Genomic DNA, 15,392 nt, shown 5'->3' on the forward strand with positions numbered 1-15,392 from the left:
CTAGTAAGCATCTGACATAGGTGTTTAAATCAGATCTTCCTAATTCCAAGCCCAAAACTCTAACCTTTTAACAAGATTGTTGTGAGAATCAAATGAGATTGTGTATATAAAGCACTTGTGAGCACTTTATATTAAAGGCAGCTTTTATTATTATTCCTTTCCCCATTTTTGCTTCTTATGTAGCACTGGACTAAGTTGTTTCTTCCTTCAATGTATTAGAGGCAAAGTAGAATTTGGCAGCTGGTAAGGCCTTACCCTTCTCTACTTGAGGGTCATGGGGAGCAATAGGGAAGAAGACAGACCTATGAGAGTCAGATGGGATTTAAACCTCCCTGGACCTCCTCTGTTCTCTATCCTATGGCTGCAAAGCAACCCTTCCCTACCTTTGAGTGCACTTCAATTGATCAATGCATGAAGTCCTTTATGGACAATAGCCAGCACTGGGCTTTAGTCTTATTCATTATGTGTGTGTGCATGTATGTGTATATACATGCACACATATGTATTCATATAAATATATATGAAAGCTAAAGACCAAATACTGGCTATTGTCATAGACAGATAAATATAGATATATTTCATACATATTTATATACATACACCCACTTACGCCTATTCATAAAATATATATGATAGCTAAAGACTAGATACTTGCTATTATCATAGAGATATAGATATATTTCATAAATCTACATATACACAAATACACATAAATCCACACACTCCTGCCTATTCATAAAATAAATGATAGTTAAAGACTATATACTTATTATTGTAATAGAGAAATATAGATATATTTCATACACACATATCTATACACATTTATCTACACACTCATGCTTATTCATAAAATATATATGATTAGCTAAAGACCAAAGCTATTACGTACACACATACACACACACATATAATGAATAAAGCTAAACACCATATGGTGGCTATTGTCTACAAAAGAGAAGAGAAAAGATATTATTTATGGTTCTCATTACACGTCTTTTACCAGAGTTCATTGGTTACATAAAAGGTTCTACTTCATGTGCCCAGAGTAAAGATTATTTGTATTTTAGAAGCATGTTTGAACATATGAAGGCAGGTTCAAAGAGTGCTTTCATAGCAACATATCTGATTCAATTCAATTTAACAGCAGTTATCAAGCACCTGCCCTGTGTGGTGGATTGAGATGGGTGCTCTGAATTACAAAGATTGATAAGACAACCCCTGTCCTCAAGGAGCATAGCCACCAATATGTGTACATGTCTGTGTGTGGGGGGTGGTGGTGGTGGTGGTGGTGATGGTGGTGTTAAGACATGTACACAAATAACTACAATTAATGTTAACTAAACAGTTTGGTCTTCTGTTGGGTCACATATACTACAATGTTCATCCATGATTTTTCAAATGTTGTTTCCTATGCCCCTTACATGTGTTTCTTGTTAGTTTTGTCGTTCTTAGATTGCAAACTCCCAAAGGGCAGGGATGTCTATCTAGTTTCCTTGGTTCAGAACTCAACATTCCCCCCCCCCAACACATATTGCAGGCAGAAATTGTTCTTTGTTATGATAATGTCTACCTCTGGACCCCCTTCTTACCAATACCCCAAACTCCATCCTACCTACACACACTGGGATAATCATTGGCCAGGGCTTTGAAATTCCAGAAGACAGAGGCATGGTCTGCCTCATGAAGCACTTCCTAGGACCAAGGCTGTCAGGAAAGGAAGGACAGAGCTCCCAGTAGAAGAGAGGACAGGAGGAAGGGCTGGCTCTAGAACACTGTCCAGCCAGGGGCAAGGCTGGTAATGAGGGTCTTCCGTGCTAGCTGGAGGGAGACCAAGAGGTAGGGAGTGAAGGATACATTGGAGGTGGAGAGGGCAGCAAACCACGGGGCTGATCAGGTGGGGATGTCTGAGACATCCCGGAGGCTGAGTTGGGCTGGTGGCCTGTGACTAAGGGTCTTCACCAGGTGGCTGAAAGGCAGACAGATGAGATGGAAGTGAAGAGAGATTAGTCTGTAGAGATGAGACTTAGGAGTGTTTGAGAGATTCGGGTGCCCAGGGGACTGAGGTGGGCTGGGGCAAGGGTCAGGTGCCAGGGAACCAAGACAGGAAAGGGGAGAGACCGGAGGTCTGGGGAGGGGCAGGGGGGCAAGGGTAGGGGCAGGGGCAAGCCAGGGAGCTGAGAGCAGGAGGGGCCGGGGTAGGAAGCAGGGCGGGTGGTCATGTTACAAACTCCGGATTTTTTTTCTCTCCCCCTTTCCAGGGAGGAGCTGGGGGAGGATAGAGCAAAATGAGCTTATATTGATTGAAAAAGGGCTAAGCCTTGTCCCCCACTGTGAGGCTGGGGCTGCGGGCCCGGCCCCCGCCACACTCATTTCACATCGCTGCGCCATTCACACGCCCTTTCCCCCATTCTGCCCGGGGAGCGGCGGGGGGGCGGGAGCCCCATCAATAGGGATTTCCCGGCCCCGCGCGGCCCGGGAGGGGGAGGCCCGGCTGGGGGGAGCTGCCCGTTGCTACGCGGTGGCGGCAGGGAATGCCGGGCCCTGGCGCCCTGGGCGCAGTGGCCAGAGGAAGCCTGCCACATTAGGCGGATAATACAGTGTGACACGGGGGGAACAAAGGGAGATTGAGTGGCCCAGCAGGTAACGGCCGGCCGGATGGGGGATAGGCACAGGGGCTCACTGTCAGCCGCAGTTCTCAGGCTCTCTAATCCCTCCCGCCCCGCGGCCCCCTTCCTGCCCCTCCCCAGGGCTGGGAACCCAAGAAGGCTCTGGGAAATTCCTCCCTGGGCCCAGCATGGACCCGCTGGGGGGATGAGGGCGGGGGCGGGTTGCGAGGTTCAGGGTTTTGGTGAAGTTTTTCGGGTTTTTCCCCCGCTTCCGAAGAATGGTTGCTTTTCTTCCCACTTTACAGACCCCGAGTTGCTTTCTCCTCCACATCCCACGGGACAGACCAGAGGAGAGTCGGGGCGCTTAGATTTCAGGGCACCATGAGGCAGCAGGGGGAGAGAATGGTTGGGGATCCCTACTCCAAACCATCGGGACTGTTAATTAGAGCTACCTGAACTTCATTCGTTGCCTCCTCCCAATTTTATTCAACAGCTTCTGAACCTATAGAGAAAACACAGAGGTACTCAGTGGGCTGTGTAGGCTAGACGGATACTAGTTCGTCGTCTTCTTCAAAAAAAATTTTTTTTATTTAATTAAGAAAAATCAATCTTCTTTCCACCCTATCCGTGGAAAAAGATACAAAGACCTTTGTAACCCTCATATTCCAGCAAAAGAAATTCTCACATTCTGAATGTCCGAAAAATAAATGTCATGTTCTGCACCCTGCGAGAATCGAAAATTGCCTTTCTTCATCATCCTTAGTGGTAGTCATTGCATTCATCAGAGATCTTAAGTCTTTCAAAGCTGTTTATCGTTTCATTGCTGTTGTTACTGCATAAACTGCTCTCCTGGTAACTTCCTCCCCTGGTTGAGGGGGAGCATTGCTGAAGAGGCTCCCATGTCAGTGGGCTTGCATGTCTGGGCAAGGCCTTATCCTTTCTGCAGGATGGTGAACTCTACAGGAAGCATGGAAAGGGGGAGGAGAAGCAAGAGATGAGGGCAGTGACTTGATGTGCTATTGGCATAGAGAAGTCACCTCTTATCCTTGGCCTGATCGTAGACAGCTATCCTACCCTAGGTGAGGGAACCTGTGGAGGGTCTGTGGGGAAGTGGTGGGAAGAGGGAAGGAGGAAGGGATTAAAGACAGATCTCCTTGTTTCCCTATCCCAATGGCTAGGGAGATGATGTTTCCCCAACCCTGTCCCTGGGCTTCGTTTAATAATCAGTCTGTCAGTCAATCAGTCAACAAGCATTTATTAATCACTTACTATATGACAGGCACTTCACTAAGTGCTGGAGATACACAAAACAGTCCCTTCCCTCAAGAATGTGCATTCTGAAGGGGAGGGGGTAGACCACATACAAATCACTAGGTAGAGCCAAGATACATCTAGAAGGTAATTTCAGAGGTGAAGGCTCTAGCATCTGAGAGCACCAGGAAAGATCTCCTACAGAAGGTGGTGTCTGAGCTGAGTTTTGAAGGAAACCAGGGACTCTGAGAAGTGCAAGTGAGGATGGAGAGCATTCCAAATCAGGCATAGGAGGCAGTGCAGAGGAACAGAGTCTGTGGAAGTGAGTAAACAAGCAAGAGGAGTGGAAAGGTAGAAAGGGGTTAAGTTATGAAAACCTTTGAATATGAAACAAAGGACTTTGCTCCCAGAGGTAAGAGGAAGCCACTGGAGTTTACTGAAGCAGGTTGGACAGAGGCCACACTTGCATTTTAGAAAAAATTATTTTGGCAGCTCTGCAGAAGATGGCTTAGAGTTGGTGGGAATTTGAGACAGGTAGACCAATTAGAAAGCTATTGCAATAGACTAAGAGAGAGGTAATAAGGACCTGAATTAGGGTAGGAATGGAGAGATGTGAGAGGTTGTGAAGGTAAAAATGGAAGAGAAGAAACTACCTTGGCAACTGAGTGGATACATGGGATAAGAGAGGATGAAGAGTCAAGGACGATGTTGGAAGTTGAGCCTGGGAGAATAGTAGTACTCTCAAAAGAAAGAGAGGTTCAGAAGGGGATTGGACATGTTAAGTTTGAGGTGCCTATAGAACATCCAGTTCAAGATGCCCAGTAGGCATTTGGTGACATGGGACTAGAGCTCAGGAAGGAGACTAGGGCTTGATATATAGATCTGGGAATCATTTGCATAGAGATGATCATTGGACCCATGGGAGCCGATGAGATCACCAAGTGAGAGAGTGTAGAGAGAAAAGAGAAGACTAAAGCCACTTCCTTTCACTAGTTGACATATTTCAAAGAGGAGGCCTTCCCAACAGTTCCAGAAAGGAACTTGGTCCCTCAACTCAAGAGCCCGGAATTGTCTGGATCAGCAGGGTGAGGAAGGTCCAAAGGCTGGCTCCCCCTTGAAACCTTCATATACCACTCCCCCAACTCTGCTTCATAATTTTCTTTTCCTTTTTAGACTCTCCTCTTGTGTCTCTTAGTGTACTTTAGCCTTAGGGAAGGCAGGCAGGAAGCATTTGTGAAGTGCCTACCATGTTCTAGGCACTGTGCTAAGTGCTTTACAAATATTATCTCATTTGACCTTCATAACATCAACCCTGGTAGGTAGGTGCTATTTTACAGTTTTTTTTTTTAATTTCACAGTTGAGGAAACTAAGACAAATAGAGTTTAAGTGACTTGCCCAGGGTCACACAATTAGTGTCTGAGGCTAGATTCATACTCGTCTTCTTGACTCCATGCCCAGTGCTTTAAACCCTGTGAAACTTAGCTGCCTCTGGGCAGCTATAAGGGGTTTTGATGTTGGAATGAGCTTGCAGACTCAAGGGCTTATGCGGCCTTCTCACCGTCCTCCCAATCCCTAAGAAGTGTGGTCTACCTGAGCCTAGGAGCAGGGCCTAGGTGAGCATTCCCTCACTCCATCCTGAATGCTTTCTTCCCCTCCAGCCACTAGGGAATCGGCTTTTGTGCACGCTATCGCCTCTGCTGGCGTGGCTTTCGCTGTCACCCGGTCTTGTGCCGAGGGCACCTCTACAATCTGTGGCTGTGACTCCCATCACAAGGGGCCTCCTGGAGACGGCTGGAAGTGGGGTGGCTGCAGTGAAGATGCCGACTTTGGGGTGCTGGTCTCCAGGGAGTTTGCTGATGCCAGGGAGAACCGTCCAGATGCCCGCTCTGCCATGAACAAACATAACAATGAGGCCGGCAGGACGGTGAGTAAGACCCCCCTGAGCCTTGTTCTCTCTGACCTTCATTCTCTTTCCTTCTTGTCCCACTCTCTTCCACTCCTATTCCTCTACTCTAGTCCTTCCTTCCTAGGTCTCAAGGCCTTCAGTTCATGCCCCAGAGCACCTTCCAAACAGCTCCCAACATTGCCCCTTCCCCATTGACTGGACCATTTCCTGCCTAGGAGACCTTGTCTTTAAGGAACACTGATCTAGTTGTTTTTGAGTAAACTGGGGAGTCTACAGGGAATCTGGATCTCCTCTCCAGCTTGGCCATTTTACTTGCTGTCAGTCCTTTCCCAATTCTAGACATCAGTTTCCCCATCTGTTCACCTTCCTAAACAAAAAAGAAGAGAGTCAAGGAAGTTTTGAGGGAAAGAAGAGAGAAAGGGGTATTGAGTTAGAAAGAACCTAGAATGCCTATTGTGGGAGGAGATTCTGCCTGGCTTGAGTCCTAAGGAATAAACCTTGTCCAATTGGCCTAAGGATGGTCCATAGTTATAGGTAGCCTTAAAAGGAGGGAATGGGAATCTTGAGATATATTGTGGCTGCTTTGGTCCCTCTCCTTCCCACAGACTATCCTGGACCACATGCACCTCAAATGTAAGTGCCATGGGCTCTCGGGGAGCTGTGAAGTGAAGACCTGTTGGTGGGCCCAGCCCGACTTCCGGGCCATTGGTGACTTCCTCAAGGACAAGTATGACAGTGCCTCTGAGATGGTGGTAGAGAAACACCGAGAGTCAAGGGGATGGGTGGAGACCCTCCGGGCCAAGTATGCACTCTTCAAACCACCTACTGAACGGGACCTAGTCTATTATGAGAACTCCCCCAATTTCTGTGAACCCAATCCTGAGACCGGCTCCTTTGGAACCAGGGATCGGACTTGTAATGTCACCTCCCATGGGATCGATGGCTGTGACCTGCTGTGCTGTGGCCGAGGCCACAACACACGGACAGAGAAGCGAAAGGAGAAATGTCATTGCATCTTTCATTGGTGTTGCTATGTCAGCTGCCAAGAGTGTATCCGTATCTATGACGTCCATACCTGCAAGTAAAGACCAGAGGTAGGGGGCAGACCAGAAGGGAGGACAGGGGTTGGGTTAATAGTAAAGGGAGAAGGGAAGGATGGGTGGAAATTGGGTAGCAAGAAGTTTTTATCCCCCTTCCCATGACACCCCTGTTCAGCTTCCAGGTTGTCCAGGTATGTGGATTCCTAGGTAACTTGAAATGAAACCAGGCCTTCCAGGCCTAAATGATAGTAATCTTGGACTAATGACCTTAAAGCTACAGATAACCAGCAGGGAATATAGAAGGGGAGATAATATGGTCAGAGATTCAATAAGTTATTGAGATTCTCATTTAAACTTCTAGTAGATAATGAACCAGATCACTTGGGGTGGGGTGGGGGGAAATTGGGGATTCTAAGAGGCACAGATGAGGATAGATGATGTTTCATGCATGGGAAGGACAGTGTGTGCAAAGTCACAAAGGGCTTCATTAGATGTGCTGATACTACTAAACTTGGGTGAGGGTAAAGATCCTACCCACCCTGGAGAAAAAAAGAGTCTATATTGTGGCAAAATACCAATTGAAAAGAGGAGACAGGGCCTATTTCTTACAGAAGTTTAACTTCTAACTTAACTTGCACAGAGGTTTAACTTGGGATAAAGTTAATATATGAATCCCTTGAAGATGTCAGGGTATAGGGAGATATTCAGCATGGTTCTACAAAGAACCTGGGGGCCATCTCCAGTCGTTCTGATCTATATTTTGCTATTGGACCCAGATGGCTCCAGAGGAGAAAGTGAGGCTGGTGACTTTGCACAGCCCTGCTTCACTTAAATCCAATTTACTTGCAAGTCATAACATAACAACAACAACAACAACAAATCTATAAAAAGCCCCATAAAAGTTATCTCATATTCACCTGTGAAAGTCCCCACCTCTCACTGTAGAATGAGAAGGAATTAACAAAAAAATAAAATAAAATAGGAACAAAAACAGAAGGAATTAAAAAATTTTTTTTCAATTAAAAATGGAAACATTTCTCTCCTTCCTACTTCCACATTGAAAAATTTTTTTTAAAAAAAGAAAATATTAGAAATGCTAGCTATAGCAATAAGATAAGAAAAAGAAATTGAAGGAATAAGGATAGGCAATGAGGAAACAAAACTATCACTCTTTGCAGATGATTTGAAGGTATGCTTAGAGAACCCTGGAGAGTCAAGTTAAAACTAGTTGAAAGAGAGAACCTTGGGGGCAGAGCCAAGATGGGGGAGGAAAAGCAGTGACTTGCTAGAGCTCTCCCCCAAACCCCTCCAAATACCTATAAAAAATGGCTCTAAACAAATTCCAGAGCAGCAGAACCCACAAAAAAACAGAGTAAAACTAGTTGAAAGAGTTAACAGTAAACAATTAAAGATCATCCATATGACCAGGTGGGATTTATACTAGGAATGCAGGTCTGGTTCAATATTAGGAAAACTATCAGCATAATTGACCATATTAATAACAAACATCAAAAATCACATGATTATTTCAATAGATGTGGCAAAAGCTTTTGACAAAATACAACAATCATTCCTATTTTTAAAAAATGCTAGAAAGCATAGAAATAAATGGAGCTTTCTTGAAAATGATAAGTAGTATCTATCTAAAACCATTAGCATGCATTATCTGTAATGGGGATAAGCTAGAAGCCTTCCCAGTAAGATCAGGGGTAAAGCAAGGATGTCCATTATCACTGCTATTATTTAAAATTGTACTAGAAATGTTAGCTATAACAAAAAGATAAGAAAAAAATTGAAGGAATAAAAACAGGCAATGGGGAAACAACACTATCACTTTTTGCAGATGATATGATGGTATACTTAGAGAACCTTAAAGAATCAACTAAAAAACCAATTGAAACAATTAACTTTAGTAAAGTTGTAAGATAGAAAGTAAACTCACATCAATGATCAGTATTTCCATATATTACCAACAACATCCAGAAGGAAGAGATAGAAGGAGAAATTCCATTTAAAATAACTGCAGACAATATAAAATACTTGAAAGTCTACCTGCCAAGATAAACCCAGGAACTATGTGAACACAATTACAAAATACTTTTCATACAAAGACAGATCTGAACAACAATTTACCTGTCAGATCTACAGATAAGGAAAGAGTTTGTGATCAAACTAAGAGATAGAGAAGATCATAGGAAGTAAAATGGATAATTTAGATTACATGAAATTACAAAGTTTTTACACAAACAAAACCAATGGAGTCCAAAATAAAAGGAAAGCAGGAAACTGGGGAAACTTTTACAAGTTTCTCTGATAAAGGCCTTATTTTTCAAAAACATAGGGAACTGAGTCAAACTTATAAAGATAAGAGCCATTCTTCAATTGATAAATGTTCAAAGGATATGAACAGGCAGTTTTCAGAAGGAGACATCAGGCTATCTATAGTCATGTGAAAAAATGCTCTAAATCACTATTAATTAGAAAAATGCAAACTAAAACAACTCTGCGGTTTCACCTCACACCTATCAGATTGGCTAACATGACAGAAAAGGAAAATGACAGCTGTTAGAGGGGATGTGGAAAAATAGGGACACTAAAACACTGTTGGTGGAGTTGTGAAATGGTCCAGCCATGGTGGAGAACAATTTGAAACTATGCCCAAAGTGCCATAAAACTGTGGATACCGAACCAAACAGCGATACCACTACTAGGTCTGTACCTCAGAGAGATAAAAGAAAAAGGAAAAGGACTCACATGTACAAAAATATTTATAGCAGCACTTTTTGTGTTGGCAAAGAATTATAAATGGAAGGAATACCCATCAATGAGGGAATGGCTGAATAAGTTGTGGTAGATGATTGTGTTGGAATACTATTGTGCTGTAAGAAATGATGAAAAGGATAGTTTCAGAAAAACTTGGGAAGATCTATGTGAATTGATGCAGAGAAAAGTGAGAAGAACCAGGAGATCATTGTATACAGTAATAGCAATATTGTAACAATTGTAACAATGATCCACTGTGAAAAATTTAGATATTCTGATCAATACGATGATACGTGACAATTTCAAAAGATTCATGATGAAAAAAAAAATGCTATCCACCTCCAGAGAGAGAATGGATGAACTCTGAGTGCAAATCGAAGTATAATTTTTTCACTTTATTTTTATTGTTTTTTTTGACAACATGGCTAATATGGAAATGTTTTGCATGATTTCACATGTATAATTGAGATCATATTGATTGCCTTCTCAATGGGAGGGGGAGGTACTAGAGGGAGGGAGAGAAACTAGTATCAACATTTTAAAGAAAATTGATGTTAAAAATAAATAATTTTTTAAAAAAACTCAAAAAGAAAAGAAAAAGAAAACTTTTGTAATAAATACATATAGTCAAGGAAAACAAATTCTTTCATTGGCCATGTCCAAGAATTCATGACTCATTTTGCACCCCAAGGAAGTGGTTAGCATGAAGATACAATATGTTAGTCTATGGATTTGAACAAGGCTTTGGATAAAATAGTGGACATGATCTAGTCCAATTCAATCTAGTCCAGTCCAATATAGGATGCATTTATTAAACACCTACTATGTGCAAGGCACTGTGCTAGGTGCTGAGGATACAAAGACCAAAAACAAACAAAACCCTCCAAACCCAGCAGTTCCTGCCCTCAGAGAGTGTACATTGTACTGGGGGGATAAAACATGTAAACAGATAAGTATATGGATAATTATTAGAGGAGAAAAAGAACTCAACACCAAGGAGAGGGAAGGGAGAGACCAGGAAAGACATCCCTTAAGGGATAGCACCTGAACTGGAATTTGAAGTAGCTGAATTTAGAGATTCTAAGGGACTGAAATGAGGGACGGATGATGACATTTCAGGAATGGTGGGGTGAGTTAATAGGGTATGCAAAGGCACAGAAGTGGTCACTAGGTTTGCTGATGCTTCCAAAATGGGGTTAGGGGAAAGATCTTATCAATCTAAGTCAACACGGATTGAGTTATTCAAGATGACTATGGTTGATTGAGACAGTAAGAATAAATGATGCAACCAGAGACATGGCATGTGCCTCTCTGATACACAGAAGAGGCAAACATTGCTTCTCTCCTCCCCTGCCCCCAATCCTAATGCAATAGCATCATGACTGATGGTGGTGGTTGAGCTTTTGCTTTCCCTTTTTTCACTCAGAAAGATGAGTTCACATGTGACCTTATATCCTTACTAGCTCTGTGATCCTGGGCAAGTCACTTAAACTTTGCCTCAGTTTCCTCAGTTATAAAATGGGAATAATATCTCTGTTGGCATCATTTATTCTTTGTGCTATGTCTCTGGTTGTATCATTTATTCTTATTCTCTTAATTTACTATAGCTATCTTCAATAAACTTTGTTCTCTTAGGTGGATGAGATCCTTGTCCTGAGCCCAGTTTAGAAGCTCCTATCTCCCAGGGTCATTGTGAGGATCAAATGAGATAATATTTGTAAAGTGCTTAGCACAGTGCCTGGCACACAGTAGGCACTTAATGCTCCCTCCCTCCCTCCCTCTCTCCCTTCCTTCCTTTCTTCCTCCCTTCCTCCTGAATCACTAAGTTTGCTCCCAGATGCCTGGATTAGTTCTGGTGAATCCAGGTTGGACTGACCACTTGCTATAAAAGCAACATGAGGATGCTATGGACGGGAGAGCTGAAATGGGAGTCAGGACATTGTGGCTTTGTTGCCCATCCATATTGATTACAATGAATCAAAAAGGACTCCTCTCTCTGGGCTTTCCTGTTTCCCATATACAAGTAAAATCATTTGAAAGGCAACATAACTTAGTTGATAAGAAAATGAATTTAGAATTGGGAAGACAGGCTCAAAGGTGATTAGGTAGCACAATGGATAGAACATCAGGCTTGGCATCAGGAATATGTGAATTCAAATCCTGTCTCGGACATTGGATAGCTGTGTGATCCTGGGCAAGTGACTTAATCTCTCTGTACCTCAGTTTCCCCATTTGTAAAATAGGGATAATAATAGCACCCACCTCTGAGGGTTATTGTGAGGATAAAATGAGATAATATTTGTAATGTTTTTTGAAAAGCACTTTACAAATGTCAGCTATTATTATTCATATACAGCCTCTGGCACTGTTTCTGGCATAGCGTAGCACTTGATAAATAGTGGTTAGTTGATTGATTATTAGCGGGCAGGCAGGTCACTCAATCTATATTGGTAGAGGGTGTTGTGACACAGCCATGAAATCACAGGCCCTTTACATAAAAGGCTGTATAGATGCTCTAACAAAACCAGCTTGATAACCTTGGTAACCTGTGGAGGGTTTTATCTGTGTTGGGTGGAGTAATCATAGAAGGCTCTCTTAGTTAGCCAAGAACTGGATTTTAAAGGTTACCACAGCAATACCTACTTGAGTCTAAGTGTTTTTGGTGGAATCCATGTCCTGCACCTTCTCTGTATCCCTTCCCCAGCCATGGATTCTGACCCACAAAGTGTAGGGGCAGAATAATGTTGAGCACTAGACTAAAAATCTAGAATTTTTGGATTCAGGCCCTATCTTTTCCACTAGCTTATTGTATGATCTTTGGCAAGCCATTTTTCCTCTGTGGCACTCAGTTTCCTCATTGGTAAAGTAAAAAAAAGATTGGCCCAGATGCCATCTGGGTTTCCTTCCTGCCCTAGGACATAGGATTCTGGGTCCAGATTTCTAACAAGGGTTCCTATCAATCAATCAGTAAACATTTATTAAGCACCCACTATGTTCCAGGCACTGTGCTGAGTGCTGGGAATTAAAAAAGAAAAAGACAGAAGACAGTCCCTGCCCTCAAGGACTTTACAATCTAATGGTTCCTATCTGATAGGGAAAAAAAATCCTTTTCAGCCTTCACAGGGTTTCATTTGTGCAAATCAAGGAAGTATTGTAATTAAAGAAAACACTTTCAGCACAAGATTCATTTGACCTTTGTCAATAGGTCCCCCAGGACTAATGTTTCATCTGTAGCATAGATTTACTCTGTATCTAATCTGTGAACGTTGGCCAAAGGGGGGCATTCATTTTGTAGAATTTCAGTGTTCTATTAGGAACATTCCCAGAGGCCATTGGGTCCAACCCACACCAGAAAAGCATTTTCTTCTAGAACATTCAAGTGCATGGGACCACAAATTGAGAGCTAGAAGGGACCTTACATTTTGAGTCCAAATCCCTAATTTTACAGGTGAAAAAACTGAGGCTCACAGAAATTGTGACTGGCCCGAGGTTGCATCAGTAAGCCAGCATCTGAACCCAGGTTAGGTCATCCAGCCTCTGTCTGAAGACCTCCTGAAAGGGGGAACAGGCCACCTCCCGAGGCAGTCCATTCCACTTTTGCATAGCTCTAATTGTTAGGAAGTTTCCCCTTATTCCTAGCCCCTTTGCAACGCCCACCTGTTGCTCCCAGATCTGCCCCCTGGGGCCAAATAGAATCAGTCTAATCCTTCTTCCAGGTGACTGGTTTTCAAACACTTGAAGACAGATATCATGTCCCTCTCGCCCTCCCCCTCCCCTAGGTATTCTCTTCTCCAGGCTAAACATGCCCAGTCCTGTCAACTCATCTTCCTATGGCATGAACTTGAAGCCCTTCAGCACCTGCTCATCCTCTTTGGACAAACTTGTCCTCTCAAGCTGGTTATTGTCCTTCCTAAGGTGTGATGTACAGAACACAACACAGATAATGTATTCTGAGCATGCCAGAGTAGAGCAGAATGAACACCTCCTTGATCCTGGAAGCCCAAGACTGCATCAGGTTTTTTTTGCCATCTCATAAAGTTGACTCATTTTGGACTTGCAGTCCACTACCAATAACCTATAGATCTTCTTTGGGCCTAGGGCTCCCTGGACATGCCATTCCCATCTGGTACTTGTGAGGTTGATTTTTTGAACCAAGATGTAAGACTTTTACATTTATTCCTATTATGTTTCAGCTTATTTGATTCAGTCTAGTGTTCTAACCTGTGTTTTTGAGTCCTTCTTTAGTTATCAGTGTGCTGTCTCTCTCCCAGCTTCATCCTGTCTAAAAATCTGATCGGCATACCATCTGTTCCTTTATCCAAAGAATTGTTAAAAATATTAAGTAGCATGGGATCCAGAAGGGCAGCTAGGTAGTGCAGTGGATAGAGCTCCGGGTCCTTGGAGTCAGGAAGACCCAAGTTCAAATCTAGCCTCAGATACTTACTAGCTGTATGACTTTGGGCAAATCACTTAACCCTATTTGCCTCAGTTTCCTCATCTGTCAAATGACCTGGAGAAGGAACTGGCAAACCACTCCAGTATCTTTGCCAAGAAAACCCAAAAGGGGTTATGAAGAGTAGGACACAACTGAACAATAACAATGGGACCTAGGGCATTCTACTTTACTGCTTCCATCCTCTATACGAGTAGTTCTCAAACTTTTTGATCTCAGGATCTCTTTTTTTTTTCATTCAGCCAAAGACAAGGTTTATTAGAACATCAGTCATATTGGGCAGACTCTTAAGAAGTCTGAATGCTGGTGAGCTATTGGCTAGATTTTAAGAATCTGAGCTCAGGATCTCTTTAAACTCTTAAAAATTATTGAAGACTTCCAAAGAGCTTTTGTTCATGTGGGTTATAGCTATCAATATTTACTATATTAGAGAAAATGTCAGTATTATTACAAAAATACCTTGTGGACCCTCTGAAAGGGTTGCAGGGAGTTATAAAGGTCCCTGGCCCACACTTGGAAACTTTAATTTTATACTATGTCTTTCAATATTCTTAGTTGGTTGGTGAGTTTCCTGTGCATTGGTTTCTTTGGACAACTTCTTTCTTCACATCAAAGTGGTTTCTCTTTGTGTCTCTCAAATGTTATTTTTGGGAGTTTCCCAAGTTCCCTCTTGGGCTGGAATAATTCTTCTATAGTAATAAACTTGAATGCATTGGGTCCTACCTTTGAATCTTTTAAAATCTGTTCTCCTCAAATGCCTGATAGAGAATCCATCAAAATGTTTGTAGCTTATCCTTTGCTCTATCACAAACACTAAGAAGGAATGATCACTTTCCCTCAAGGTTTTCATCATTTCCATGTCAGCAACCAATTTCTTTCTGTTGATTAGAGTCAAACCAAGAATAGAATTTCTCTTTGTTGGCTCCTGGGTAGTTGACCAGTGTTTCTTTACTCACTCGGAGTCATGAAGACAGGGAATCTAATGAGACAGGGAAAGCTAAGCCAGAGGGTGGATCACAAGATGAGACTAGCAAAGACAGGTCTAAAAACTGGTCCTTCAGCTGTCCTCACTGCAATTACTCCTGTCTAGAGTTCAGAGAGGAAGTATTGTTGTTCAGTTGTGTCTGACCCCATTTGGAGTTTTCTTGGCAAAGATACTGGCGTGGTTTGCCATTTCCTTCTCCCGCTCATTTGACAGATGAGGAAACTGAGGCGAATGGGGCCATGTCACAGAGATAGTGTCTGAGACTGGATCTGAAATCACAAAGATAAGTCTCCCTGACTCCAGGCCTGGTAATCTATCCGCTGAGCCACCTAGTTGCCTCTCAGAGAGGTAAGGAGAGCAATGCAAAGGGAAGAATTAGATATCACT

At 42.8% G+C, this 15,392-nt stretch overlaps 1 protein-coding gene across 1 annotated transcript in view; it reads left to right on the plus strand.

The window, feature by feature from the left end:
• WNT3 (Wnt family member 3) overlaps nucleotides 1-15,392 on the plus strand; it is an 87,851-nt gene that overhangs the window by 69,120 nt on the left and 3,339 nt on the right. The window contains exons 3-4 of the mRNA XM_027873237.1: nucleotides 5,517-5,782; nucleotides 6,370-6,858. Coding sequence (XP_027729038.1) covers nucleotides 5,517-5,782; nucleotides 6,370-6,849 — 746 coding nt within the window. The 3' untranslated portion in view covers nucleotides 6,850-6,858. The remainder of the gene's footprint in view (nucleotides 1-5,516; nucleotides 5,783-6,369; nucleotides 6,859-15,392) is intronic.

Source organism: Vombatus ursinus, unplaced genomic scaffold (genome assembly GCF_900497805.2).
Source record: "Vombatus ursinus unplaced genomic scaffold, bare-nosed wombat genome assembly UNPS02014801.1, whole genome shotgun sequence".
NCBI classification, from domain to species: domain Eukaryota; kingdom Metazoa; phylum Chordata; class Mammalia; order Diprotodontia; family Vombatidae; genus Vombatus; species Vombatus ursinus.